Below are 27763 nucleotides of genomic sequence, written 5' to 3'. Positions count from 1 at the left end.
CACGCAATAAACTGCTGTAAAGAATAAGAATCCGTGTTTCGTATCCCTTTACAGTTAACCTTTACAATGAATTTCATTTTGAGTTCTGGTACGTTATTCTTTTCCTTATTGTCTCATACATTTAAGGGCAGGTAGAATAATGTTGACGTCGCCAGTGCAAGGATCAGAAATAACAAAGCTACTGAGACGTATATAGAATGGAACAGGTTTTTTAAATAATACACATCAGTGACAACGAGTTTCATAACGGAACATACATTTATCTACTTGATGTTGCTTCTAATGATTTTTTTTCTTTATTACAACCAAACATTTAACACGCAATATCTCATATTATCACGACCACCTACAATACCCTGAAGAGTAAAAAGCAAAAAGAGAACCAGTCATTTATGAAAGCGTAATTCGAAAGGTTTGATCCTATTCTAGGATCCCAGAAAAAAATACCAGTATTCCATCCTTGTTAAAAGTCGATCTAACCATCTCATCATAATTTTTAAATATGTGTACATCTGTTTTCTGCAAAAGGAATGAATATATCGTTAATTTATCCAACAAACATAATCCTTAGTTCGTGAATCAGGCTTTGATGTCAAGCTATTAGTGTTACATTACATCCGTCGCAATGAGGTTAAATGTAACTTAACACCTGTCACAGTGCGGTTCAGTGTTACACAACACCTGTCACAATGCGGTTCTGAGTAAATAAAAACTAATGTTTTCCGTGAAACCCTTGTAGAATTGAAATGCATTCCCCAGATTCAGCTATCATCGCCATGCTGTATGTACATAATTAGGCCGAAGTTGTAGTTCATGATTAACTTTTCTTATTGATGCCTCTGTATACGATCTGTGGAGGCGAATACCAGTGGAGTCATGCTTTGTCCTCTTGAAAGGTTTTGGAGGCCTGCTCATATGCCCACTCATCGTCCGACTTCTTTGTAACAATTTTGTTTGAGCATTTGAGAATCGTTTAAAGGACGTTCGCATTCTATATGGTGAGTGACGGAAAGACTTTATTCGATCAGACATATTTCCTCTCGATCGACTTCTATTTGACTGTCGACTTTTTTTCCGTCTCTTTTGTTTACGGCTTTGCCGTGGGTTAGATTCTCTTATCGTTGGTCTTGGTGGTAACTTACTCCTTCTTCTACCGCTATCTAGCATGATAGTTTTGCTTTTAACTATTCCGTTGTGTTGGAGTTCCTCAACTTCTTCGTCGTCCCACTCGCCGTCCTCTCTGTCGACTTTATTATCTATAAGAAACCCAATAAACTGTATAACATTCGAGACATAAAGTGAACAAAGTGCAGCCTTAAATAGCAATCGAGGTTTTAGCTTTGTTTGTTTATACATAACTGTCGTTTCTGAACAATACCTCCACATTTATTTCATGGAACGATTTTTTTGCGTCATACATGGCTAATTATTTGTAAATATGCATATTTTGCAGTTATAAAATATGTCTTATGTTTTATAAATAATAAAAGGACTTTTTAAACACAAAGGAAACAATATAACGGCTAATGGATACACTTTTCGATGTAAAAAGAGGAACGTAAAATGTTCTTGTAGCAAATTATGGTTATTATATAACAATTCAAGTTGGTATTTCCATAAACTATGAAAGCTTTTTATAGAATGAAGGATAGATAGGATATAAAATACGTAGGGTATTTGGCAGTCTCGTAAAATCACTACAATACATAATTTAACAACTTAATATTTTACAAAGAGCACATGCGACGAATTTCAATATACGACGAATTTCATCGTGTCACCGTAAAGAAGAGTAACAAAGTCTAATTGGCATATTTGAATCCAATGGCTACTAAGTAAAGAGAAACTTAAAAGTACATGCACTTAACCAAGGAAACAAATCACCCTAATATACCGTAAAAACTTGATCGTGTAGACCTAGTTCTGGATGATCTAGATGCCGGTGTATGGGAGCGTGAGGCTTGCAGAATTGAGTACCCTCTTCGTCTTCGTCTTTTCTTGTTCTGAGACCGAGCTTCAAAAAAACTAGCCGCATCGGAGTTGTCTAAAATTGCAATAATACTAAAGTCTTTAAAATGTACATATACTGATATTGACGAAATGTGACCTGTTATTCTCGACAACAAGGCCTCTAAAGTTTCATGCACCAAATGTACGGTACAGATTATGTTTTAAATAATTTTTCTTTAGAAATGTTATATATATATATATATATATATATATATATATATATATATATATATATATATATATATATATATATATATATATATATATATATATATATTAGAAAATCGTTAGTCTTGCATATGTGTCTCGGGGCCCCGAGTGGTCTAAGGTGCTCACCGTTACGGATCACTGCCATCTCACCTCTGTCTGCGTGGGTTCGAGAGTAGTGAAAGGGGTAGGATTAGCGACAATGGGAATTAGCATTACAGAGACCCTTGGGTCCGATTAGCGACAAGGGAAATTTAACATGGAGAAAAATCGTGGGTCCGATTAGCGACAAGGGAAATTAACATGGAGAAAAAAAAATCTTGGGTCTGATTAGCGTCAAGGGAAATTAACATGGGAGTTTTTTTTTTTTTTAAAAAAAAGGGTAGGCAATTATAAAGGCTATCTCTTTTCGAGATATATGGCTGGCCCTGAAAAGGGCCTTTGGTTTATGTTAATATGCCCTTAACATAAAGGGCATTTGCGACATCTTCTTGTCCTCAAACTTCGTCTTACAGCAGGGCCATACATCAGAGTCCTCTTGAGGCAACCTTGTCTCTCTATATAGACTCTTCTTATCCACAGGCTGCTGCTGGTCCTGTGGACAACGGTCCACTTGGATCGGACATACATGAGCATGTCCGTCCTGAACATCATTGTTGACACAAGGGTTGAAGATTCAACGTCGGTCCACATGCTGAGGCTCCGAGAATAGGTGAATCAATGCAGTGAACTGCGCTTATTTATAGGGACAGAAAGGATTGAAACGGATTGAGTTCATTGACCAATCCGAACACGCGTTACAGAATTCAGTCAGCCCGCATCCAATCCGAAGAGAGCAGTCTGTGACGTCACGTAGTCAATATAGATTCGCTAGCGCTTGTGTGCAGTCAATCTATGCGACAGTGATTCAACATGACGGAAACTCAGAAAACGATCCAATGGGGTGCACCAGCAGGGGAGACCGCCCAAGGGAACCCGGACTTACTTTCAGAAGAGGTGAATTGGGATTTTGTGGATTTTCTCTCCTCGCAAGAATTTGTTCCGGAACCTGTGTTACCTTCTTCATTACCGCAAGTGGAAAATTTTAGACAGAGACAGAAAGAAGAATTGGAGAAATTTATACAACGACAAAAGGAAGCCGAACAAGTTTTTCTCCTACAGCAACAGCAGCAAGAAGAAGAGGTAAGAAAAAAACAACAGCAGCAACAGCAAGAAGAAGTAGCAGCAAAGAAACAAGAGGGTGAAAATCAAACGGTCACGGTACTGTTGGACATTTTAGCGGAGTTAAGAAGTCTGAAACAAATGTATCAGACTTCTTTATCACGACCGAAGAGAATACGACCTTCCCGAGCTAAACACGTCAACCCTGTGACTAAGCCTACCGTACCACCCTTAGTGATTTCAACCCAATCATCATCAACATTACGCAGTCCAGAAGTAGGCCTTGGCCGTGGCAAAGGCTTAAGGCAGTTAAAGTTGATTGCTTAAACTCACCCCTACATCAAAATAAAAAGGCCCTTTTCAGGGCCACTCACATTTCTCGAAAAGAAATACAATTTCAATTTGCCAATAACTCAAAAAAACCCCACCCATTTTACCCTTATAGTACGTGTTTGTGTATGAGTGCGTGAGTGTACGTTCTTATTTTAAAATCATAACTCAAAGACACTTACCTTTTTATACCTAATTTATTCTTTTCTCCATTTTTTACAATCCAATTCACAATTCACCACAGAACACTTTAATTAAAAGTTCATTGACTTCTTCTTTCTCCTTTTTTTAGTCTCTCTGTTTTTTGAATTTTTTCACCGTCACACTCTTTTCCTCTTCTTCTTCCTCCTCCTCGCTTTCTTCCCTTCTTCTTTTTTTCTCCTGTTTCTTTTTCTTCACCTGTCTTCTTTCTTCCTCAGTAGAATCCCTCTCTTCTTCTGAAGAATCCTTCTTTTCTTCTGACTCCTCTTGTTTCTTTTTTGGGCAATCTGGAGACCAATGTCCTTTTTCTTTACAATAATAACAGGTATCTTGACTTTTGTCTTTTTTAGTCCCTGTTTTTGTTCTTTTTTGACGGTCTGGACATTCTGAAGACCAATGCCCTTTCTTCTGACAGATATAGCAAGTATCCTGACTTTTATCTCGAAAGGAAGGAGAGTAGTCCGTAGGCTGGTCTGAAGAGAATTTTCTAATGACCCCTCGCAAAGCTCTGACGAAACGTTCCATCTGGTTAGTCTCTTCCATCGTTGTGCTCGGCTTGAGAGTGAAATGAATAGTGAAAGGACAAGACACACACCCTTTTATATACGCTGGTCTGCTATGACTATAAATTAGTCTATGGTGTTTGAACTTGAGTCATTTGACGTTTTTCACTCAAGATGAAACGATCCCATTCATTCGAGAAGAAAGAAGAAGAAAGTAAGAGGTAGAAACGTGATCTATCGCCTCGTACCAGGGCTGAAATCTTGGCACAAATTCATGCTAGTGATTTTGAAGAGGACATGAGTGAACCAGAATCCGAACCCTCTAAACCAAGTTCGTCACCCTTAGTCAACCCTGAAAAATACTATTCCATTCGAGAGACGGAAAAGCGCTCCTCTAGAAAATTTAGAACCACGGCTTACACCTACACGGTGAAGTTTAAAGATTTCAAGTCCGACGTACCCTTGGAGAAAGCAGAAGGGTTCATCACCGAGATGTGGGATTCTTTGCTCACTTCACTTAAGCGACAATGTCAACCCAAAGAAGACGATCGCTTGACACTATCCATAGATCACGATGGTTTGAAATCCCCTGTTTGGATCGAGTTTAGCAGACCCGCAGAACTACCCCCTTCCAAAATCATGGACAAGATTCAACACGTACAACAATCTAATGACCAGTTTGACATCACTGATGGTAAAGCCACACTGAAAATGGCCCACGTCTCTCTTCCTCAAGGGACTGGACAACGCAATAAGGTCTTACTGGTGAACGAACTTCGCAGTACCAAAAGGAGCCTCGTCCAAATTCACAACCCTCAAGACCAGATGTGTTTAGCCCGTGCCATCGTGGTGGGACGAACCTATGCCAACAAGAACGACACGGTAGAATGGAAAAGAACCTGGAAAACTATTCAACGATCCGATCGAGCCAAACAACGAAATGAAGCAGAACTCCTGTTGCAACAAGCTGGCCTGTCCAAAGACACACCCTGTGGCATTCCTGAGATGCAAAAATTGCAAGATGTCCTAGCTCCACGCTACACCTTGAAAGTGCACCCTCAAGAAATGCGCGGACCTCTGTTGTTTCGAGGCCAACATTTTAAGGACGGAAAATACATTCATGTCTATCATCACGATGAACATTTCGATACCATTACCAGTATCACTGGATTCCTGGGATATGTTTATTATTGTGAGAAATGTGACTATGGTTATAATAATCGAGAGCAACACAAACATTGTGGATCGAAATGCTCAGGATGTTTGGCCTCTTCACCCTGTCTGAGCGAAGAACCAGTGCCTTGTTCAACTTGTCTGCGCACGTTTGTCAGCCCTACCTGTTACCAACAACATCTGAAGACACAAGGTTCACAGAAGAAATGTGCTTGTCAACTCCTGAGATTGTGCCCTACGTGTAGACAAGGCCTACGTACCAATAATACCAAGGCACACATATGTCGAGGAAAGAAAAAATGTCACATTTGTCACCACATCGTGGACTTGGAACACCAATGTTACGTGCAAAAATACCAACCCCCACCAGAGAAAGAGGACGGTCACAAGAATAAAAAAGGCAATTTCATCTTTTTCGATTTCGAATGCATGCAAGAAACCGGCATTCACATTCCTAATTTCTGCGTGGCTCATCGAGCGTGCGAGAAGTGCATTCAAGAACCTATCTTCAGTCATTGCCCTTACTGCAGCAAGATTCCCGGAGGGCGTGAAAAAATCTTTCGAGGACCTAACACGCTAGCCGATTTTGCCCAATGGGTCTTAGACCCCGTCGACAAGACGTGGAGCCAAGAGGACATCGAACGTTACGGAGATTGTCATCGTCATGCCACAGTGATGGCTCACAATTTCTCCGGATACGATGGACAGTTTCTTTTGAGGTACTATACGGAACAAGGCACCGAGCGTCCTAAAGTGACTTTGAACGGAGCCAAAATCATTTTCATGCAAGTGGGACAAGTACAGTTTAAAGATTCGATGAGTTACTTGGCCATGCCTTTGAGTCGAATGCCTAAAACGTTTGGAATGACAGAAATGGCTAAAGGGTACTTTCCACACTTTTTCAATACGGAAACCAATCAACACGCTGTTCTACCCCATTTACCTGAGGCTCACTATTACGACCCCGACAACATGCGTACCGAACAACGAGAAGCTTTCTACGCTTGGTACCAGGCTCACGCCTCGGACCCTTTCGACTTTCAGGAAGAAATGCTAAAGTATTGTCGTTCCGACGTGGACATTTTACGGCGTTGCTGTGGAAAATTTCGAGAACTGTTCATGGAACACGGAGGGGTCGATCCTTTGAAAGAAGCTTGCACCATTGCCAAAGCGTGTTCCTTAGTGTATCGACAACGATTCATGCCTGAAAACACCGTGGCTGTCATCAGTCCTCAAACGACCCACTTTGTCAAACGTCAATACTCGGTCAAAGCCCTACGTTGGTTACATTACTTGTGCGACAAGGAAGACAAGTGGATTCAGCATGCCCGCAACGGAGGGGGCGAAAAGACCATCGGAAGGTATTCGGTCGATGGTTGGGACTTAGAAAACCCCAAGATCGTGTACGAGTTTAACGGTTGCTTATTTCACGGATGTCCCGTCTGTTACCCTGACCGTGGCACTAAAAATCAGTTTTTGCAACGAACCATGGAAGACTTGTACCAGGACACTTGTCAGCGGCGCCTAAAGTTGGAACAGGAAGGATACCAAGTGGTGGAAATGTGGGAACACGAATACGATCACCGTATGAAAACCGATCCCGAGTTTAAACGTGCCGTGGAAAGTTACAAGCTGATGGACCCCCCTAAACCCGAGGGATAGTTTGTACGGAGGAAGGACCAATGCCACCTGTTTGCTGTACCAAGCCGACGAAGAGAAAGGAGAAGAAATCAAATACTTGGACGTGTGTTCGCTGTATCCCTACGTGTGTAAATATTGTCGCTTTCCTGTAGGGCACCCGCAATTGCTGACGGAACACATCGACCTGAAAAACATTCGACAATACGAAGGCTTGATCAAGTGCAAAGTTTTGCCTCCCACGAACCTATACCATCCCGTCTTACCTCACCATTGTCAAGGCAAACTGATGTTTCCCTTGTGCCGTACTTGTGCCGAAACGTGCAACCAAGACCAACCTTGTCAGCACAGCCAGGAAGAACGGGCCTTGACGGGAACCTGGGTCAGCGTAGAATTGTTCAAAGCTCTGGACATGGGATACCAACTGTTAGAAGTGTACGAAATTTGCCACTTTCCCAAGACACAACAATACCACAAGGGTGACCCTACTCAGAAAGGCATTTTCGCCGACTACGTGGATGCCTTTTTGAAACTGAAACAAGAAGCCAGCGGCTATCCTTCCTGGTGTCACACTCCCGAAGACCAAATACAATTCAAAGAGAAATACTACGAACAAGAAGGCATCACTTTAGACCACATCGAGAAAAACGAAGGCAGGCGATCGTTTGCCAAAGTGATGTTAAATTGCTTGTGGGGTAAAATGGCACAACGACCGTGTTTACCCAAGACGGAATATTTGACAGAACCTTCCCGCTACTTCCAAATGATTCACGACAAAACCAAATACATGAAACACGTGGACGTCGTTCGAGAGAATTTGATCTTGGTCAATTACGAAGAAGATCTGGACTTTGTACAAGACGACCCTTTTGGAAATGTCATCATTGCGGCTTACGTGACAGCCCATGCTCGCTTAAAATTGTACGAAGCTTTAGAACTGTTAGAAGAACGCGTCCTGTACTTTGACACGGACAGTTGCATTTACATCCATCACCCGATTCAACATCACCCTGACATCGAAGGAGACCGTTTAGGAGCCTGGACAGACGAGCATCCCGACGACAAGATTCTAAGTTTCGTCAGTGGTGGTCCTAAAAATTACGGCTACGAATACCGGGACCCACAAGGAGAAGTGCACACGACGTGCAAAGTGAAAGGACTGACTCTGAATTATCGTACCAGTCGAGTGGTCAACTTTGGGGTATTGAAAGAAGCCTTGCAATCGGGAGAGGATGGAAACTTTAAAGTGACCACTCACCAACCGAACAAGATTGTACGTTTACCCACTCACCACATCGTCAGTCGACCCCTGGAAAAAGTCTATCAAATCGTATACCAGAAGCGAGTGCGACTTCCCAATCATTTCACCTTACCGTATGGACACGTCGGTATTAGTCTGTATATAAAAAAGGAAGCCTAGGCAAGATCGATAGTTCATTGTGACTACCAAGACCGAGCGAACAAGATGAATACTTTGAAAGAGGCATCGTTCCAGTTTGGGGATTGTAAAAAAGTTGTATCTTCCTCTAGTGTGACTAATATTGGATGGATAAGACCCATGCATTGCGACGGAAAATGTCCGGAAGGAAACTGCGATTGTCCATGTGGTTACCATTGTAATTGCGTAACGGAGTTTGCAGATGAGTGCGATTGTGAGCCTTGCGATGGATACGATGCTGTACCTTGTGACCTGAGCGATGCCGTAAAGCATCATGGGAACTTTAGTGTCCCTACCCCTATCATGGAAAGTGATGCTGTGCGTGTCAAACCTGTGGGATGCGAAAGCGATGCCGCTCGTCCTCTTGGACATTTTACTGGGTTTCGTTTTAAAGGGGAATGTTCACCTTCACGTCTACCCCCCTACGGATGTCATCCAGCCCTGAACAAACTCCTGCCCATGTCACTCAACCCTCATCGAAACGAACCTGTGAAAGACGAATATTCGTTCCCTGTGCGTTTGTCGGAATACTGCGACTTTGAAAATCGTCTTCAATCGTTCAAAGGAAAATGGCCAAAGTATCTGGGAGGACCGACCCCCGAAGAATTAGCCAGAGCCGGATTTTTCTACTTGGGCGAAGGAGATAAAGTCAAGTGCTTCAGTTGCGGTGTGTCACTTCACCACTGGGAACCGCAAGATTCGGCCTACGTAGAACATGCTCGATGGTCACCGAATTGTCATTACTTACCCTTAGTGGGACCGAGACATTGAAGTAACTTCTTACCATAATAATCTGTTCATGGATACTTTACAAGAGAACATTCGTGCTTTGCCTGTGGAGTTAAGAGAACGCATTTATCGAGAACTGGTCAAAATACAAGTGAAACGTAAAGAACAATTGCATCCGTTACGTCACCGGTGTTTGAACCACTGGTACCTGAAGGCTATACAAGGATTGATTCAATTGAAAGTGTTCCATCGGACAGACATTGATCAACGATCCTCTAGTTTTAAAAAGGATTGGTTTGGTATGGACGATTGTAGTTACATCATTGTAAACGTACTGCATCGAATTCCAGAGGAAGAGTTAACGAATTACCAACATCTTGAACACAATGTCAACTTAGTGAAAGAGGAAACTTCTGAACGAATTGTAATGTGTAGATTAGTGACTCAACGATTTAAATTCGACACTGAAGTGAAACCATGTTTGTGCAAAGAGTACATTTCTTGTGTCAGACCAAAGAGGATTTAGTATGACCTATTCATGGATACTTTGCTAGAGAACATTCGTGCTTTGCCTGTGGAGTTGAGAGAACGCATTTACCGAGAGCTGGTCAAAATACAAGTGAAACGTAAAGAACAATTGCATCCGTTACGTCACCGGTGTTTGAACCACTGGTACCTGAAGGGTATAAGAGAACTGATTCGTCAGAAATTGTTTCAATGGTCAGACCTTGTTCAATACTTCCAGGCCCCCGATGATTCACGTGTTGATCATTTTGGTTACTTCGAGATTCACCTAGAGCAACCCATTGAGGAAGACGAGGTAAAGGATTACCAACATATTTTCCGTGGAATCTACTTAGCGGAAGAGGAAACTTCTAATCGAACTCTGAAGTTTCGGTTACAGTATGCAAGATTTACATTACCCACTGGAAAACGAACATCACTGGCTAGAAAGTACGTGTATTCTTTTCAAAACAAAGAGACTATAAAAACAGGCAGCTATGCCACGGCTTATGTCGTATGTAATCCAACAGATTCCGTGGAAGGAACTCAATGACCATATTCAAACCGTGGATCATTACCATCGATTATTACAAGAACTTTCTCCATTCAATTTGGGACGACAAGTGGTGTGTGTCTTAGTGACTTGTTTTCTGGGATTTCGTTTACCAGCCGATTCTTTGTGGACTCTTTACGATCAGTACTTACCACCTCCATGGCCTTAAATGGTCACGAAAAACTCCTTTTGCTCAAAGCCTTGCGGTTTCATCTGGATACTTCTCGACCTCAACAGGAAAATAAGATTCGTCAACTTTTAGCTACCCAAGACGTGTATGACGATGTGTGTGTAGCTTGTGACTTACACCCTCATTGGACAGATGTTCGTGACTGGAAAAAGGGGGGTTTTGAGGCTTGGACCCAAGAAGTGGCCCAGTATGCACAAGAGTTGTTCAAGGAAAAAAGTTACTTTTCAACCTGTGTTAGTGACGGTGCCAGAAGAACCCGTCACCGAGAACAACCACTCGCTTCAGGACAGGACTGACATGGACATTCCTGAAAGGTCATTCCCGGAGGACACTTGTGTGACAATACCTCATGTAGAGACTGTAAGAACATTACACACTGTCCCTAGGACATCTTGGTTACCCAAAACATGTTGTACAGACACTTGTTTATATTCCACTTTGATCGCTTTGCTGTGTTTTATATTCCTGTACATCACTATTTGGGTTGTATGTATTTTTGTCTTTCGTGTTCATATTTGAAACATTCAATAAACGTGTTCTGAAAAAGTATATAAACTCTTGTCTTGTTTGTTTTTCGTGTCACAAGTGACATTTCTCACACCATGGCTACCTCTGCTGTCTCTGCTCCCTCTTCCTCTACTGTCAAAGTCATCGACGAACACTTAGATCGTGCCAGTTGGGAGGCTTTGTATCTTCGCCATCCCTTTAACATGCTCATTGCTGGACCTAGCGGTTCTGGCAAAACCGAATTCGTCAAACGTTTGATCGAACATAAACATCATTTGATCGATCGACCCCCTCAACGGATCGTGTGGTGTTACAAAGAGTGGCAATCGGCGTACAGCCTCTTGCGAGAAAGTCAAGGCGATTCCATCGTGTTTGTAGAAGGCATTCCTAAAGAAGACGACGGCATCGTCTCTGACTCCCGTCAAACCCATTTGGTCATTTTCGACGACATGTTAGGAGAAGACGAAAAAGAAATTAAATTGTGGTTCACGCGCAAAGGGCATCACCGTAATGCCAGTGTCATTTACATCACCCAAAATTTGTTTCAACAAAGTAAAGCCCATCGCACCATCAGTCTCAATGCGCATTACGTGGTCTTGTTTAAAAGCCCTCGAGATAAATCGGAAGTGCAAGTCTTAGCCAAACAGTTAGGAACGCCTTGGCTGACTCAGGCGTACGACGATGCCACTCAAACGCCACACGCCTATTTACTCGTCGATTTGAAACCTACGACTCCCGAGGATTTGCGATTTCGTACCCACTTGTTTCACCACTGGTGCCAAGACGGAGGGCCTGTCCTGTACACGTCTCCGTCCTCGACTTCATTTCACTCCCCATGAAAAAAAAATCTATAAAAACCTCAGACCCTTTTTTGTCTGTCTCACACAGTGTGAAGATGACGTCCCTTCAGTCGCATCTTCCCGTCAAATTGATTCGTGCCTTGTATGGCATCAGTCGAGAAAAAGACCCACAAACACGAGCTCGTGTCTTAGAAGCTAGTCTCAAAGAAGTCTTACGATGGTTCACGGTGACGGCACGTCAATTACTCCAAGGAATCATTCAGATTCCTCATCAAACCAAACGCTTTTTCGATCGAAACAAAGTCGCTTTGGTCCAACTGGCCGATCCCCGCATCGACACTCAAACCAAAAAACAAATCATTTTGAAACCTGGAGGGAGCGGTACTCTAGGAGGGGTCATCATTCGCTCACTCTTAAGATGGGATCCTAATGCCCCCAAAGTTCTCCCCAAGACAAAAGTCCAACGAAGCCCCAAGAAGAAAAAGAAAAAGACCAGGTCCCCAAGAAGAATAACTTCTCCAGTGGCAGGACCCTCCTCTTACCAGACACCACCACCCCGGAAAAAGAAAAGAAACCCCCAGAAAAAGAAACAGAGAAAAAGTCCTCAGAAAAAGAAAAGTCCACAGAAGAAAACTAGTCGCAAGAGAGGCACTTCGGCCAGGACGCAACCTTACACTCGCAAACCACGACATGCCACAGCGGTGACTGTGTCTCCGGCAGCCTCACGTTTATCCACTTCTCCGTTGATGTCACCAGGAACTGAAGAGTACTTGGAGACGTTGATCACACCAAGAACTTCTCCGTTGATGACCCCCAAAAGAACTTCCCCAGTGGCAGGACCCTCCCATTTAGCGGCAGTGGCTGCTGCTCACAAAGTACCTTCTCCCAAAATCAAAGTCCAAGAAAGATCGGGCATGTTACAAAGTTTACTGGATTTGTCCAAGCAAGAACTGGCTCGATTTAGTCCGTTACGTACCCCTGCACGACGTGTCATGCCTGTCCTCAAACTGATACGACGTAAAGACAATCAGTGGCGACGCGTTCCAGTATAAAAAAGGCCTGTGACCGAGTAGGGTATCAGTGTTTTTAGGTGCTCCTAAAGACTCAAAGATGTCACCCTCCAGAAAACCCCAAGGAAAGAAAAGGAAAGGACTGCCACCACGTTTAGCCAAACATGGAGACCTGTTATCTGTCCTGTCCAAAGCTTCTCCACCCCTACGAAAAAAACTCATTCAAACGGCCTCCAAAGAGGTCATCGATACCGTGTGCGAATGTTGTTTGAACGTTTTGAAAGGCACGATCCCTTTGTCCAAACATCAGAAACAATGCTTAGGCAAACATCGTCACGTTCTTCGGAAAATGGTTCAAAAGAAAATTCCCATTCGTCAAAAAAAGAAGATGTTGGTCCAACGTGGAGGCATTTTACCTCTCTTGTTAGGCCCCATACTGAAAGGAGTCTTGGGAACCATGTTGGGAGGACTGGTGGGAGCAAGATAAAAAGGCCTTCGGAAGTCCCAAGATCTCAGAATCGACCCCTGACAACCCCATGGAAGGACGAAAACTAGCTTTAGTGCCTTACAAACGATGGATGGAATACCATCGGTGGCAAGAACAACGCACCCCGCATTTACCTCCCAATCCCAATTTGAGCGAGATGTCCCAGTTACAACACGAATTGCAGTCCTTGATGGATCGCCAAGATTTGTCCGAAACAGAAAAATCGCAAAAGTACGGTCAACTCTTGCAACGACTGCAACTCTTTCACCAGAAAGCTTTAGACGTAACAGCTCTACCCACTTTGAAAGATTTTAAGACCTTGATGAAAAGTCCAACACCATCACCAGTACCAGTACCGGTACCAGTGGTCAAGACAGAAAAAGGAAAAGAACAAGAAGAGGAAGGGTTTCAAACTCCACCAGAAAAAGTACGCAAGTTAATAACACCACCTACCTCCAGAATTGGATGGATTAAAAAGATGATGGCCACCCCTTCTTCATCACAAGAGAAAAAGAAAGTGAAGACAGAAGTGAAGACAAAAGTGAAACAAGAACCGATATCCCCTGCTCAGACATCCTCCTCCTCTTCGACACCTATTGCTGGCCGCACACGCAAAGCCTTGCAATCCAAGAAAATACCCCAAGAGAAAAAGAGTAGCCTCTTCCAAGAGTGGATGCCTTATTAACACACCAACCAACACAAAAAAATGGAAAAAGTCTTAGCCAGCATTTACTACGATCCCTCGCATCCTGCAGGTTACGCAGGAGTTCAAAAATTGTATCGTGCTGCCAAAACTCGACTGAAAAGTCTCCGTTTACCTCAAGTGCAACGATGGTTACAAGAACAAGCTACCTACACTTTACACAAACCCATTCGACGCAAGTTTGCCAGAAGTCGCACCCGAGTGGAAGGCATCGATCATCAATGGCAAGCCGATTTAGCCGATGTCTCTCATTTGGCCAGCTACAATCGTGGCTACAAATATTTGTTTTGTGTCATCGACGTCTTTTCCAAATTTGCCTGGGTCGTGCCCTTGACTTCCAAATCGAGCAGCGAGTTAGTGCGAGCCCTGCAACGGGTGTTGAAACAAAGCGGTCTCACCCTCTTCGATGGCAAACGGACAAAGGCACCGAATTTCTGAACCAAGCTTTCCAAAAAGAATTAAAGAAACGTGACATTCATTTTTTTACCACCGAGAATCCCGAAACCAAAGCCAGCATCGTGGAACGTTTTCAACGTACTTTGAAAGAACGCATGTGGAAATATTTTACGCATCACCACACTCTGAAGTACATCGACATCTTACCGCACCTGGTGCAAGCGTACAACCAATCTTACCATCGAAGCATCGGACGTGCCCCGCAAGACGTGACTCCCGACAACGAAGTGCTGGTGTTTGAGCGTCTGTTTGGTACGTCCCCGACGAGGGCTGTCCCCAAGAAAAGTGGAGAGTTGACCGTAGGAGATTGGGTGCGCATTGGCAAAACCAAACGCACTTTCGACAAAAGTTACTTACCTAACTGGACGACCGAATTGTTTCGCGTCACTGGACGAGTGCATGGCCGTCATCCTGCCGTCTATAAATTGGAAGACATGAACGGAGAAGTGCTCAAAGGAACGTTTTATTTGCCCGAGTTACAACGTGTCACCAAAAAAGAAGACGACGTGTACGACATCGAAAGCATTCTCGAACGCAGAACCCGTAAAGTGGGCAAACGACGTGTCAAAGAAGTCAAAGTACGTTGGAAAGGATATCCACCCAGTTTCGATTCTTGGATCGACGCTTCGCAAGTCATCGACTATAAAAAGAAGAAGTGACCATCATGCCCTTTCACACATCAGACGCAGCTACGTCGACAACTCCTTCTTCCCCTAGTTCTTCTGTGCAAGATTTACAAAAACAACCCTTGTGGGTGTGGTGCGGAGAACGTGTGCCTAAAACGCAAATCGTCTTTTTCTGCCAAATCTTCGTGGTGTATTGTGTCATCTGGGCAGCCATTGCCAATTTGAGTTTGCAACAAGGAGACAAACAATTGTGGACCATTTTATTGAGCAGTTGCATCGGTTACCTGCTTCCCAATCCCTCCCTGAAATTCTCCTCGAACGGGAACGTTGTGTCCAGTGCCAGTACCAGTCACCACTCCAACAACAACCACAACCAGAACCCCATTTTGGGCGGAGACACACCTCTGACATCCACTAATATTCCCTCGGACAGCCACAGAACTCTGGAATTATGAGTCACCAAAATCAATTTTACTTAACCTTACCCAGTGACAGTTCCATGGAGGTGTTTCCCAACAACACGTTGTGCTGTTACACGGCCAAATTACCTCAAGCCATCCCCTTAGATCACGAAGCCCATTGGGAAGTGGCTTTAGTGGAAATGATTCACCCAACCCAAGTCCACAATGTCATTCCCAATCAAAATTATTTTAAGGTAGAAGTTCATGACAAACAATTGCAAGATGAGTTGGATAAGATTGGCACATATAGCAATAAAACCTATGATGACAAAACTAAAACGTGGACCTACAACTTGTCCATTCTCCCAGGCTATTATTTCAGTGGTCATCATTTGGTCAGCGCTATAGCCTCCAAGTTTAATGGCGTGTTCCATAAAGCTTTGGGGAATGTCCAAAAAAGTGTCACCCTGGAATACCACAAAATAGCTCGTCGCTTTCTGATGAAATTTTCTGAGGGGTCCAAAAAATTCACGTCTTTCTTATTTTGTCCTGAATTGTTTGACATATTGGGCGGTGACACGGAGATGAGGAAGATAGGAGAACAAAAAAAATCCCCCGAATTACCAGTCATTTATGACAACGACTCTTTTGCCAAGTATTTTCGTTTCCCGGTAGAACTGAACCAAGGACTGAATTTGATCTTCGTGTACTCCGATGTGGTGGAATACAACGTGGTGGGACACACCTCCGTGCCGTTACTGCGTGTCATTCCTTTCAAAGTGGATTCTGCCACAAACGCTGACGAGGAAGGTGGAAACACTTATCACGTCCACCGCGAATTTGTCCATCCTCACTATTTACCTGTCAGCAAGTCGTATTTGGACACGGTCAACATTACTATAAAAGGAGATTTGGGACAAAATATTCCATTCACCAAAGGAAAAGTCACGGTGAAACTCCATTTTCGAAAACGGTTCTCTCACGACTCGTAAGTAAGTCATGTATCCAGTGTACCAAGGGGTGGCTCGACAACGAGGACACGGTTTAGGAGACATGTTAAAATCGGCCTTTCGTTCGGTGGCCCCGGTGTTGAAACCGATGGTGACACGCGGATTGCACGCCTTGAAAGATGCGGCACTGACGCAAGGCAAAGAATTTCTCCAAAATGTCATCATCGACAAACAAAACCCTAAAGAAGCCTTCATGAGGGCAGGCAAAAATGTCTTGCTGCAAACGGGCAAAGATATTTTGGGCCGACGAGAGACACCTATAAATGCCCTGCACGCTACCGAGTCTGGCATTCAGCAAGGACAAGGCAGAAAGAGACGACGAATAAGAAAACACCCTTTCACCAGACTTCAAGCTAGAAAGGCCAAGAAAAGAAGAACCGTTCGAGACTTAGACGTTTTCGATTATTGAAACACAGAACAAAATGATGCACCGAGAGTCTTGCGCTTGTTCCAAGACGGAACTGGATCTGTTTGCCATGCCCCCCACCATGATGACCATGCAAGAATCCCAGTGGGTAGAATTTCATCCCGTCTCCTCATTGACCGATTCCGCTCCCATCGAGTTTGAAATCAAAGGACAGCCCGAAGATTACATCGATCTGAATAGCAGTTACTTGTACTTAAAAGTCCAAGTTCTAAAAAAAGATGATAAAGGAGTAGAAGACGATGACGATATAGCTCCCGTCAACAATTTCATGCATTCCTTGTTCAGCTCAGTGGATTTGTACTTGAATAACAAACTGGTCAGCAGCAGCATGGATACTTACCCTTACCGTGCCTACCTGGAAAATCTCTTGACGTACGGAACAGATGCCAAGACAAGTCATCTCAATGCCTGTGTGCTGTGGGTAGATGACACACCGGACAAGTTCGACACAATAGATACAAGCAATGAAGGCTTTGAGGCAAGAGAAAACAAAATCCTAGGTAAAAAGAGTTTAGAACTGATGGATCGTTTGCATTTGGACATGTGGTTGCAAGAGAAATATTTGCTCAACGGGGTCAATGTCCGCTTGAGACTGAATCGCAGCAGTGCCACTTTCCATTTGCAGGCTGCTGATCTTGCTAAGGCTCCTAAAAGCATAATCCAAGAAGCCAAACTCTACGTACGACGCGTAGAAGTGTTACCCAAAGTAGGTAACGACATCAGTCAAACGTTAAGCAGAACAACCGCCAAGTATCCCATACGACGTGTGGAAGTGAAAACGTTCACCATTCCTGCTGGACAGCAATCCATGATCGAAGATCATCTGTTCCAAGGACAGTTACCCAAGCGTTTAATCCTTGGTATGGTCCTGAATTCAGCCTTCAACGGAGCCATCAAAGAAAATCCTTTCAACTTTCAACACTTCAACGTGAAGAAAATCGAAGTCAGTCGCGATGGCAAGACCTTGTGTACCCGACCTTTCGAACCTGACTTTGCCAACAAAAATTACTTGAGATCGTACTTGTCCCTGTACGAAGCCACCGGCCAGTTAGGAACCAACACCAGTCACGGCATTGAGTACGACGATTATGACGGAGGCTATGCTTTGTGGGCTTTCGATTTCACTCCAGACCAAGGCAGCGACGAGGGACATTTCCACCCTATAAAATCTGGCCAGATTCGTGTGGAACTTCAGTTTGCAAATTCTCTGCCAGCGACAGTGAACGTCATCCTGTATGCAGAATTCGATAATACCATAGAAATCAACAGTTTGAGAGAAGTCATTCTAGATTATTAGAAAGCCATGGAAGACTGTTATCCCTCTTTACCTAGTGAAGAAACTTTGGAGATGGAATGTAAGGAGACCGTGGAAGGAGAAGAATCTCAAGACAAAGACGAAGAAGATATCATGATGAAGTCGAGATGGCCAGAACAAGAAGCCCATTTAGTCTCCTGTTTTGCCAAACACTTGGTCGACAAAATGACGGAATTGATCAAGAAAAATTGCTATGGATGTCAAAACGATCATCCCAGTCAAATTCAACACGATAAATGCCTAATGTTGAGTCAAGAAGAAAAATTGGACGAGTATCTGGACGAAGCTTGGAGTCTCATCTCGAACAAAGACGTGTTGCACCAGTGGTATAAAGACTTGCGTGAACATTCTTGTCCACCATTAACCACTCAAGAGATCCATCGTATCGAAGCTCTCCTGAATCAGAGTGAGGAAACAGAACGAATAACCGTTTATTCGTCAGACATTTTCAAGCAAAAAGTCAGGATCGAATTAACGACTTATTATTACCTGTGAAGAAGAAGAAAACAAACACAAATGGATACCTGGGAACTTTATTACCTTTTGAACCACAGTTCGTATACGGCTTCTTGGAATCCTGTCGTCTGTGCTAAAGATGAACTCCCTCATCGCAAACCTAAAGACCATCAAGCTTACGTGATCAACACGGACGACAGTCATCTCCCAGGAACCCACTGGGTAGCCGTCTACTTTCCTCAAGAAGGATGTGTGGAATATTTCGATTCGTACGGATTGCCCCCTTTGGAAGACGATATCATCGACTTTATGAGAAGAAATGCTCAAACCACCCGATTCAATAACGTGAAATTACAAGGCACAGATTCCTTGGTGTGTGGACAGTACTGTGTGTATTTTCTGCATCATCGCAGCCTGGGCTATTCCTTAGAACATTTAGTGACTCATTTCGAACCTCGTTCTTCTGCTAGAAACGATGTGAAAGTAGATCGATGGTTTTGTGACCATTATGCTTATCTTTTGTCTCAAGCTAGGAAACGTAGTGTCCATCAATGGCCTAATGATTTTCAACAGTGGAAATCACAATTTCATTCACAACGTTGTCAGCCCTGTTCTAAGTAGATTGTGAATTGAGAAAAAAAATGTTTGTGATTAGAAAAAAATGTTTGATGTTATAGTGTTGGATTATTGTTAAAAAATGTTAGAAATGTTGTTGTTTAGTGTTAAGTGATTTTTGAATAAAAAATGTTGTGTTTTGAAAAAAATGCCTTTGTGGTTTGTTTAGCTATAAGAATGTTGAATTGATGCTCTTTCATTTCTTACTATCCCTCTCATGACACTCAATGAACGTTACGGCTCGAAAAACCGTGTGGGGGATGTTTTCCTTCACGTCCGCGCTTTAACTTTAAGAACCGGTTTGTTCCCAGTCTAACCATCCATTGTCGACTCATCCTCCTAAGAAGATGTGCTCCAAACTAGCTAAACTCAACGAAGCCTACGTGAATTTGCATAGGGTCAGACACAGTCTGATACCGAAGCCAGAAGAAATAGAGAATGTAAGAATGTTAAAAATCACTGAAGACCTGATAGAAGAGCTCTTCAGAGAAGAAATGAACAGGGAGAAAGAAGAATGGACAGAGAAGTACAGACTTCAGAGACAGCAGCAACAGCAGCAACAACAGCAACAGCAGCAACCTGAACCTGACAGAGGCTTTGTCGATTGTCGTATCGACACCAAAGAGTTCTTCTTCTCTTTCCGAAGAAGCAGACCTATCGCCAGAAAGTCTATCCTCAGAGGACATCGCATTCTTAGAAACTAAAAAAGAATGCCATAGCAAAACAAAAAAACAGCCCTTTTCAGGGCTACCCCAATACTCTAGAAAAGAAATAACCATCAATTTGCCAATGTGTAGGTAGAGTAGTGTGAAAATAAACACTAACTCTTTTTCAAAAAAATGTGAGGGTATGTGTTTGTGTGTTAGTGTTAGTAAGTGCTTAAGTAAGTTGGTATGGATAGTAGATTAAAATGATGTCTTTTTTTGGTGTTTGAGGTGTATATTTGGAGTTAGATTGGATTGCCTTGGGTATGTGGATAGTCTATTGAAGTGATTTACAAAAAAATTTTAAAATAGTAATGGGTAGCATAAAAAAGTGAGTGAGTGTTTCTTTTAGGTCCGCGCGTTCTTGTTTTTTGGTCATGATCTAGGTAAGATCAATTTTATGTTATTAGGGGATGTTTTCCTTCACGTCCGCGCTTTCACTATAAATTGAAACTCGTTCGGCAGTCCAGCTACCCTTGTTGATTGATCAACACCAAAAATGAACACGAGACTGGAGAAACTGTTGGAGCTTCATGTGCATCTGGAATATGCCAGGCGCATATTAAATGAACTGGCCGCGGAAGCCATTGTCGAGGAGGGAAGAATAAGAGAGGAGGAAAGAAGAAACAAACAAGAGGAGGAGAGAAGATATAAAGAAGAAGAAGAAAGAAGATATAAAGAGGAAATAAGAAACAAAGAAGAGGAGGAAAAGGAGAGAAGAAATTTCAAAATCCCAGAGAGCGAAAATTGGGATTCTGAAGCGACATATCCTGCCTCTGCTCTCTCCCCCCAAAAGGTAAAAAGTAACTGGGGGATAAGATGTGTATGTGGCGCGAGGCCTGGAAGGTGCCACCATTAACCAGGTGTCCATGAAGTTCCAAACAAAACAGCCCTTTTCAGGGCTACCCAATACTCTAGAAAAGAAATAACGATCGATTTGCCAATGTGTGTAGGTAGAGTAGTGTGAATATAAACACTAACTCTTTTTTTAAAAAATGTGAGGGTATGTGTTTGTGTGAATGTGTGTTTGTGTTTGTAAGTGATAAAGTAGGTTGGTGAGGATAGTAGATTATGGGTTTCTTAGAGTATGTGAAGAGTATAGTTGGGGTTATATTATATGAAATGAAAAAGTAGGGGGATGTTTTCCTTCACGTCCGCGCGTTGTTGGGTCATGATCTAGGTAAGATCAATTTTATGTTTTTTAGGGGATGTTTTCCATCACGTCCGCACTTTCAGTATAAAACTAACAGTGTTGGCCATTGGAGCTCATTCTACGGAATAAGCAAACAAGAAGATGCCAGCAGCTTCAGCTTTATACAACGATCTTATGGGAAGTTGGTATTGGATGGTAGATGGATTGAGTGTAGCAGAAAGGGTTGAACAGGAATGGAGGTATGAAGTGACAAAAGACTTCGTCTCAAGACAAGTAAACAGCCTGCACTTAGCCGTAAACATCGTGAAAGAAATGATAGAGGATGAGGAGAAGAGAATCAGAGGTTTAATTAACCCACCGTATGTCAAAGTGGGTAAGTTAAAAGAAGCAATAGATCATGTGACAAGTGCAAGGTGCTTTTTAGAAGACGTTGTAGAATGGACAGATTGGTGTTTCGCAAAGTGGGGGTTAGAAAAACTTAAGAAAGCTGAAGAACTAATGAGGAATGTGCTGACCAAAGAGGTCAAGATGATCAAAGAAAAGTGGTCCAATGAAAGAAAAGAAGAAGAAATAGAAAAAAAAGGGATGAATTCGAAAAACTGAACACAAACTGGATGAAAATCCAAGAGAAGTTCCGGGCCATGGGCCACCCGGACTGGCTGCCGGAAACAGAAAAGAAAAAGAAGAAAGGAATGATGGACAAAATAAGAGGATGGTGGAAGAAGTTAAGAAGTTAAAAGAAGAAGAAGAAAAACCCAAAGGCCCTTTTCAGGGCCAGCCATATATCTCGAAAAGAGATAGCCTTTATAATTGCCTACCCTTTTTTTTTAAAAAAAAAAAAAATCCCATGTTAATTTCCCTTGACGCTAATCAGACCCAAGATTTTTTTTTCTCCATGTTAATTTTCCCTTGTCGCTAATCGGACCCACGATTTTTTTTTCTCCATGTTAAATTTCCCTTGTCGCTAGACAGACCCACGATATTTTTTTCTCCATGTTAATTTCCCTTGTCGCTAATCGGACCCACGATTTTTCTCCATGTTAAATTTCCCTTGTCGCTAATCGGACCCAAGGGTCTCTGTAATGCTAATTCCCATTGTCGCTAATCCTACCCCTTTCACTACTTTCGAGTATCGGGTTCGGCCTATGTGGGAATGTGACAAAGCTTGCTAGTAGCGTCTCGTGGGTCGGTGGTTCTTTCTGGGGTTTTCCCGGGTTTTTCCTCCATTATTAATACTGGCCGCCATGTATAGCCTATCGTGTGCTGAAAAATGGCGTTAAACCCTACAAAAACGACAACAACAACAGCATATGTGTCTTCTATTTCTGTCATTGTTCATCCTGTGATTCAATACCTATATACAATAGTGATGAAAAGACTGACATATTGCTATGAAAAGATTGATATTTCATCACTTATTTGTTTATGTGGAAATATGTATCGATGTTCCATCGCTGATTTATTGGTTTGAAAAGATTAATAGATATTTGATCCCTGATTTATTATTGGGAAAAGATTGGTCTATATTTCATCCTTGATGTTTTGCTAAGAAAATATTTATCAATATTTCGTCGTTGATTTCCTAACCTCTGGGATTTAAAAAAGGAAAATTGTCTTATCATATTTCAGATTGCTGCAATTTGTCAATACCTTGCCGACGTCATACATGTCTTTCACTGCATATTTTGAATTATGGGAAGAAGGAAAAACGTTTTCATAAACTGATTTTTGCAAATTATCTTACTTAAATCGTGACATTACAACATATAAGCTGGTACCTGTCCACGCAAAAGCAGATTTTTTTTGGCTACCACGATGTGAAGATCTTTCAGAAAAGCCCCGTTTCACGGAAGGAGCAGACGTACCCAAGGGAGGTTTACTGATTGATTTCTCCGTCAGGCTTCTTTCTAGTGACGACTTTGCCGTTCGCTTTCCATATGACAGCGGGAAAATTGAAAAATTGATATATTATAAAAGAAAATGCATGATTATTTACAGGGCCGAAATATTAGAAATGCTAGAAATATGACATAGAACGCATTAGATCATTTCAGATAGTACAGACGTTACTTTCGGGTCGACAAAATCGAACTTAGAGGTAACTATCAATGCAAAACTATTTTGCCTTTTTTATAAAAGACGCAAATAATGCATATTTCCTTTCAACCTAAGCACAGCTAAATATGACAGTTAATATTTCAACTGATATATTAATCGATGATTGTAAAATATAAGGACCGTGGAAAATATGTGCTTACAAGGTGAAACTATCATATTTTCAAATCACAACAACCACTGCCCAGGTCATGTATTAAAACTGAGCAGCATTAAATATTCAAAACACTGTGACAAACAATATCCACATTGTCCACACCCAAATAAAGATATATGTGTGCATTAGCATATATACAGAATCAAAATTTACTATTTATGTTATATAGTATCCAGATGAAGTCAGAACAAATACGTCATATAAAGATTTTTTTAAAAATAATGCTGCAGGGCCATGGGAGTGCAGTATTAGTCCGAAATCCTCGTTCATATTTTCCCATATAAATGCAGTAACCCTTTTATGATATGCTCATTTCGCTTTCCTACCTAAGGCTTATTAATAAAAAAGAAATACAAACCAGAACAAAGTAATTTAATTTATGCTGTATTTCAAAATAAATACATAACTGTAGATTCTCAACGGACAGTAACAATATAATGTGCACCTGGCACCGCCCTGCAAACTTTGAACTTCGTCGCGCGCTAGACATCAGTTTTAAAAATTTCTCGTTTTGTTCTACTTGAAATTGAAATCTAAAGTCATATTTTGAACGAAGGAGCATTTAAAATCCTTTTCAGTTGGTCTGGAATGGATAGATTTTATTCTTCCGTTAATCCTACTCAATTCTGCTTTTCTGTTTGTAATGAGCTGGATTTATTGGGTCAATTCGGTGTAGTAAGAAGAATGTGATTTCACTTAGAAACGTAGTCGAAATTTCGTTCTTTACCAGGTTTTCCAGGACATGCCAGTCGGCTTTGCGGAACTAAGAAAGTACATTTAAAAGAAATTCAAGATGCATAAATGTAAGGATATTTATTACCATTCTTATTACCAGCTATAGAAGACATGTTTATGCCCTGTAACTTGCATGCTCACTGTTGTAGGGACCCCAGCTATGATTTGTATCATACAGTGTATGTCTTCTATGGTTAGCCTAACATTGTATCAAAATAGTTACACTGGGAAAATTGCTAAGCAGCTATTGTGTGACAGTTCATTCAGCCATCGAAAATAATATTTTTTCCGTCGTCTTGGTTTGTTGGCTCAAATGCTCTTAGTTTCCAACCAAAACCTGCAGTTGCATTTTTTTCTCGAATTTAGTGTTTTGACTGACTTGCAAAATGGTATGTCTCTGATAGATATGCTTTAACACGTGACCTCAAATATGCTTTTCCGTGCTATTTTAATAGACTCTAGAGAGAACTTGTCAGAGTCAGAACCATTCTATTAGCAAAAATGTACAAAAACTTCTCCTAAATAAATGTATCAATTATCAGAATGGTATTGTCAATTACTGTTATTCATGCTTGTTGTTGACAACATGACATTATTCGTTTGCTTGTTTCAAAGTTTGGTTTACGGCTCAGTGAACTCATCCACATCGTTAACTTTATCATCTCAGATTTCAAATGGACGAAAACAAATTGTTTAGTTCATTCACAAACAAATCTAATCCACCAAAAGTATCTAGGACGTGAGTGCACGTGTCTTATTTATAAAGTAGTTCATAATACACGATACTATATTGAGACAAGTTTTGCTGTATGAAGCCATGTTGTATCGAAAGCTATTGCACGATTCTGACAATGTAAAGTTAAGTGAGAAAGAATGATCATATAATAAGATGTAATAATTTTCGATGTGAATCCTTAAATATAAGGATTTATTCAATAATAAAAATTATTACACTCAGAGCACGTTCAAACTGCCTAATACAGTGAACTATCTATATTCCTTTAATTTTAAGAAATCTCTTTATTTCTTACGAAAACTGATGAAAATACACTTCATTATGATAATACGTGGTAGTCTACTTATAATGTAGAATGAGATGAAATTTTCATTTCATTCTTCCCTGTAATAATTACCTGGGTAATTGTGGTAACTGGACTCATCGCTCGGACGATAAATTCTTCCTCAAGACGATGTGGAATTATCGATACAGTATCGATCTCAGATATGGCAAACTCTCTCCTTGGGTCTATGCTGTTTACACCATTCATAACTGGACCACCATTTGAGAAAGGTTTGTCTCCTTTTATCCATGTTTTACCACGAAAGTCGATTTTAACAGATGTTGATTCATCCATGGGGTTTGGAGGCGGGTCTGTAATTTACATTGTTCTAGTTTGATCTCTTGGTGCCAACACTAACTTTAAAGTGAGTCATGAACAATATTTATAGTCAATTCATGATAATCAAGAAAAAATATGTGATAGAATGAAAAGACAAATTGTTATGGTTTACACAAATAGCACTTTGGTTGACAAGCTTTATAATGAAAAACGTGTGGCAAGTACGTTTTGTCAATCTATATCCCCAATAACTTATATAATCAATGTCCAAAGCTAAATTGCATATATGAGGCAGTCATGAAATTTAAATGTATGGTGGAAAACATGACGCAGACAAAGTCTGAAATGCTGAAGTTGTGCCACCAAAATGCTAAGAAAAGAAATTCTTACCTTCGTGAAATACTTGTATATTATTTACTTCTGATATGCTTTGAAGTGATGACGGAGCGTCCAACGTTAACGACGATTCTGCCAAGGGGTGTTTTTCTTCTAAATAAATAAACAATAAGGAATGAAAGAAAAAGGAAAAACGAAAGGTTTAATGGAAATTTATATATAAAAAAGATAATAAAAGTCCTGATAAAACATCATCATAAAAAAATGACGTTCACTTTTTCTATATGTTGCAAGAAAAGGTATGACTGACGCATTCTATCCTTCCATTGTTATATATTATGATATTGTTTATATACATGGCGATTCACCAGACGCACATAGTCACCCAACCCCCCCCCCCACCACCACCACCCCCACCCCATCCGCCTCCAAACAATGGCTACATTAGCTGTACATTTATTTGATCTGGCTCTCTTTTGACCGAAAGACCTGTCCTATATCACTCCACGGGTATATAATATGGACTATTTTATAAATGCCGCCCTGTTAACATACCCATGATAGTATTGATACTGCAACCACTCTGTCTGACATATATGAGTCTATCTTTCACAACCATATATTAAAGTAAGAAAGTTGAGTTTAACGATAGATGAGGGATGACGTTTAGAAAAGTATGTGCATTCTGAATCCTGTAGGACACACAGACAAATTTATCCTTTCAATATACCTTATTTCTTTATATTAGTCTTAATTAATAATAATAATAATAATAATAATAATAATAATAATCGTATTAAAATATTGTTCAATATTTGATCGAATGAAATTTCAGCATATAGCTTTTGTTAATCCTGCTCTGTGGTTTTATTTAGTGACTTGGAAGGTGATTTGATATTATTACTAGTAGTAGTAGTAGTTGGAGTAGCAGTAGTACATGTAGTTGTAGTAGTAGTAGTTGCAGTAGTAGTAGTAGTAGTTGTAGTAGTTGTATGCGCAGCAACGATATCAGCAAAAGAAGTAAGAGGAATGATTAAAGAACTGCTCAATAGACGAACCATTTTCTATAATTTTCTTTGCCCTGATTCGTCTTTCTCTCTTCTTCTTAGGCCACCAAAAGCAGAGACAGTAAATTAGAAATAAAATTATTCCCACTAGAGCAAGAAACCCAAGAACACTTCCTACAATAATCCACGTATAATTCTTGGTCTCTGGCGTTGTTGATACCGGAAGGCCTGAAAATTAGGTAAGATTTTCTGAACTATGTTGTTAGTCATACACAAATCGCACACATTTTGCTACATGATACATGCAAACATTAGTAAAGTCAAGTCTGTGGGAAGCATAACACACAAACACACACACACACACACACAAAGAACGATGAAATATATGGCATTTCGGTGTTTCAAATAAGTATCAAATCAGACCCATGGCTTATACGACATTTGGGTGAAGAACTGTAAAGATTAAAGAAAGTTTTGAAAAATATTAAAAATATATTTGGCAAAATTGTTGTTGTTGGCCAATTATAACAAATTTGCTAAATAGGCCTTTTTAACTCAATAATAGAACATTGGTAATGTTAATAATAAAATCTAGGCTACGGTTTTGAAAATGTAATACGCTTTTCGACAATCATTCTACAATCTTACCCCAGGTTTACGTCATAGTCAAAAGTACCAAAAGGATGGAGACTTAGACTACGAAACACAGATGGCCATTTTCAAAACATTGATATATAAATATTAAAACATGTTTACATTAACGTGT

General features: G+C 41.2%; 1 protein-coding gene across 1 annotated transcript; it reads right to left on the bottom strand.

Annotated features, from left to right (window-relative positions):
- Positions 1-191: 191 nt before the first annotated feature.
- On the bottom strand, positions 192-27222 carry LOC149778487 (uncharacterized). Its single transcript, XM_089938485.1, has 6 exons — positions 27049-27222; positions 26045-26143; positions 25448-25686; positions 23086-23236; positions 1895-2044; positions 192-1256 (listed from the first exon to the last, which is right to left on the bottom strand). The coding sequence occupies exons 3-6, from the start codon at positions 25667-25669 to the stop codon at positions 769-771; spliced, it is 1011 nt and encodes a 336-aa protein (XP_089794611.1). The 5' UTR covers positions 25670-25686; positions 26045-26143; positions 27049-27222; the 3' UTR covers positions 192-768.
- Positions 27223-27763: the final 541 nt, after the last annotated feature.

This window comes from Sinohyriopsis cumingii, chromosome 17, assembly GCF_028554795.1.
Source record: "Sinohyriopsis cumingii isolate HCF-2022 chromosome 17, ASM2855479v2, whole genome shotgun sequence".
NCBI lineage: Eukaryota > Metazoa > Mollusca > Bivalvia > Unionida > Unionidae > Sinohyriopsis > Sinohyriopsis cumingii.
Note: the sequence above shows the minus strand (reverse complement) of the source record. Positions and strands in the feature narration are given on the sequence as shown.

What these genes read in the sequence shown, in the direction of transcription:
- LOC149778487 (XM_089938485.1), bottom strand. Translation starts at nt 25,669, where the DNA reads ATGGATGAATCAACATCTGTTAAAATCGACTTTCGTGGTAAAACATGG. An exon ending in CAGTTACCACAATTACCCAG is followed by an intron (nt 23,237 to 25,447) that starts GTAATTATTACA and finishes TCATATGGAAAG; the next exon opens with CGAACGGCAAAGTCGTCACT. An exon ending in TACACGATCAAGTTTTTACG is followed by an intron (nt 1,257 to 1,894) that starts GTATATTAGGGT and finishes GGTTTCTTATAG; the next exon opens with ATAATAAAGTCGACAGAGAG.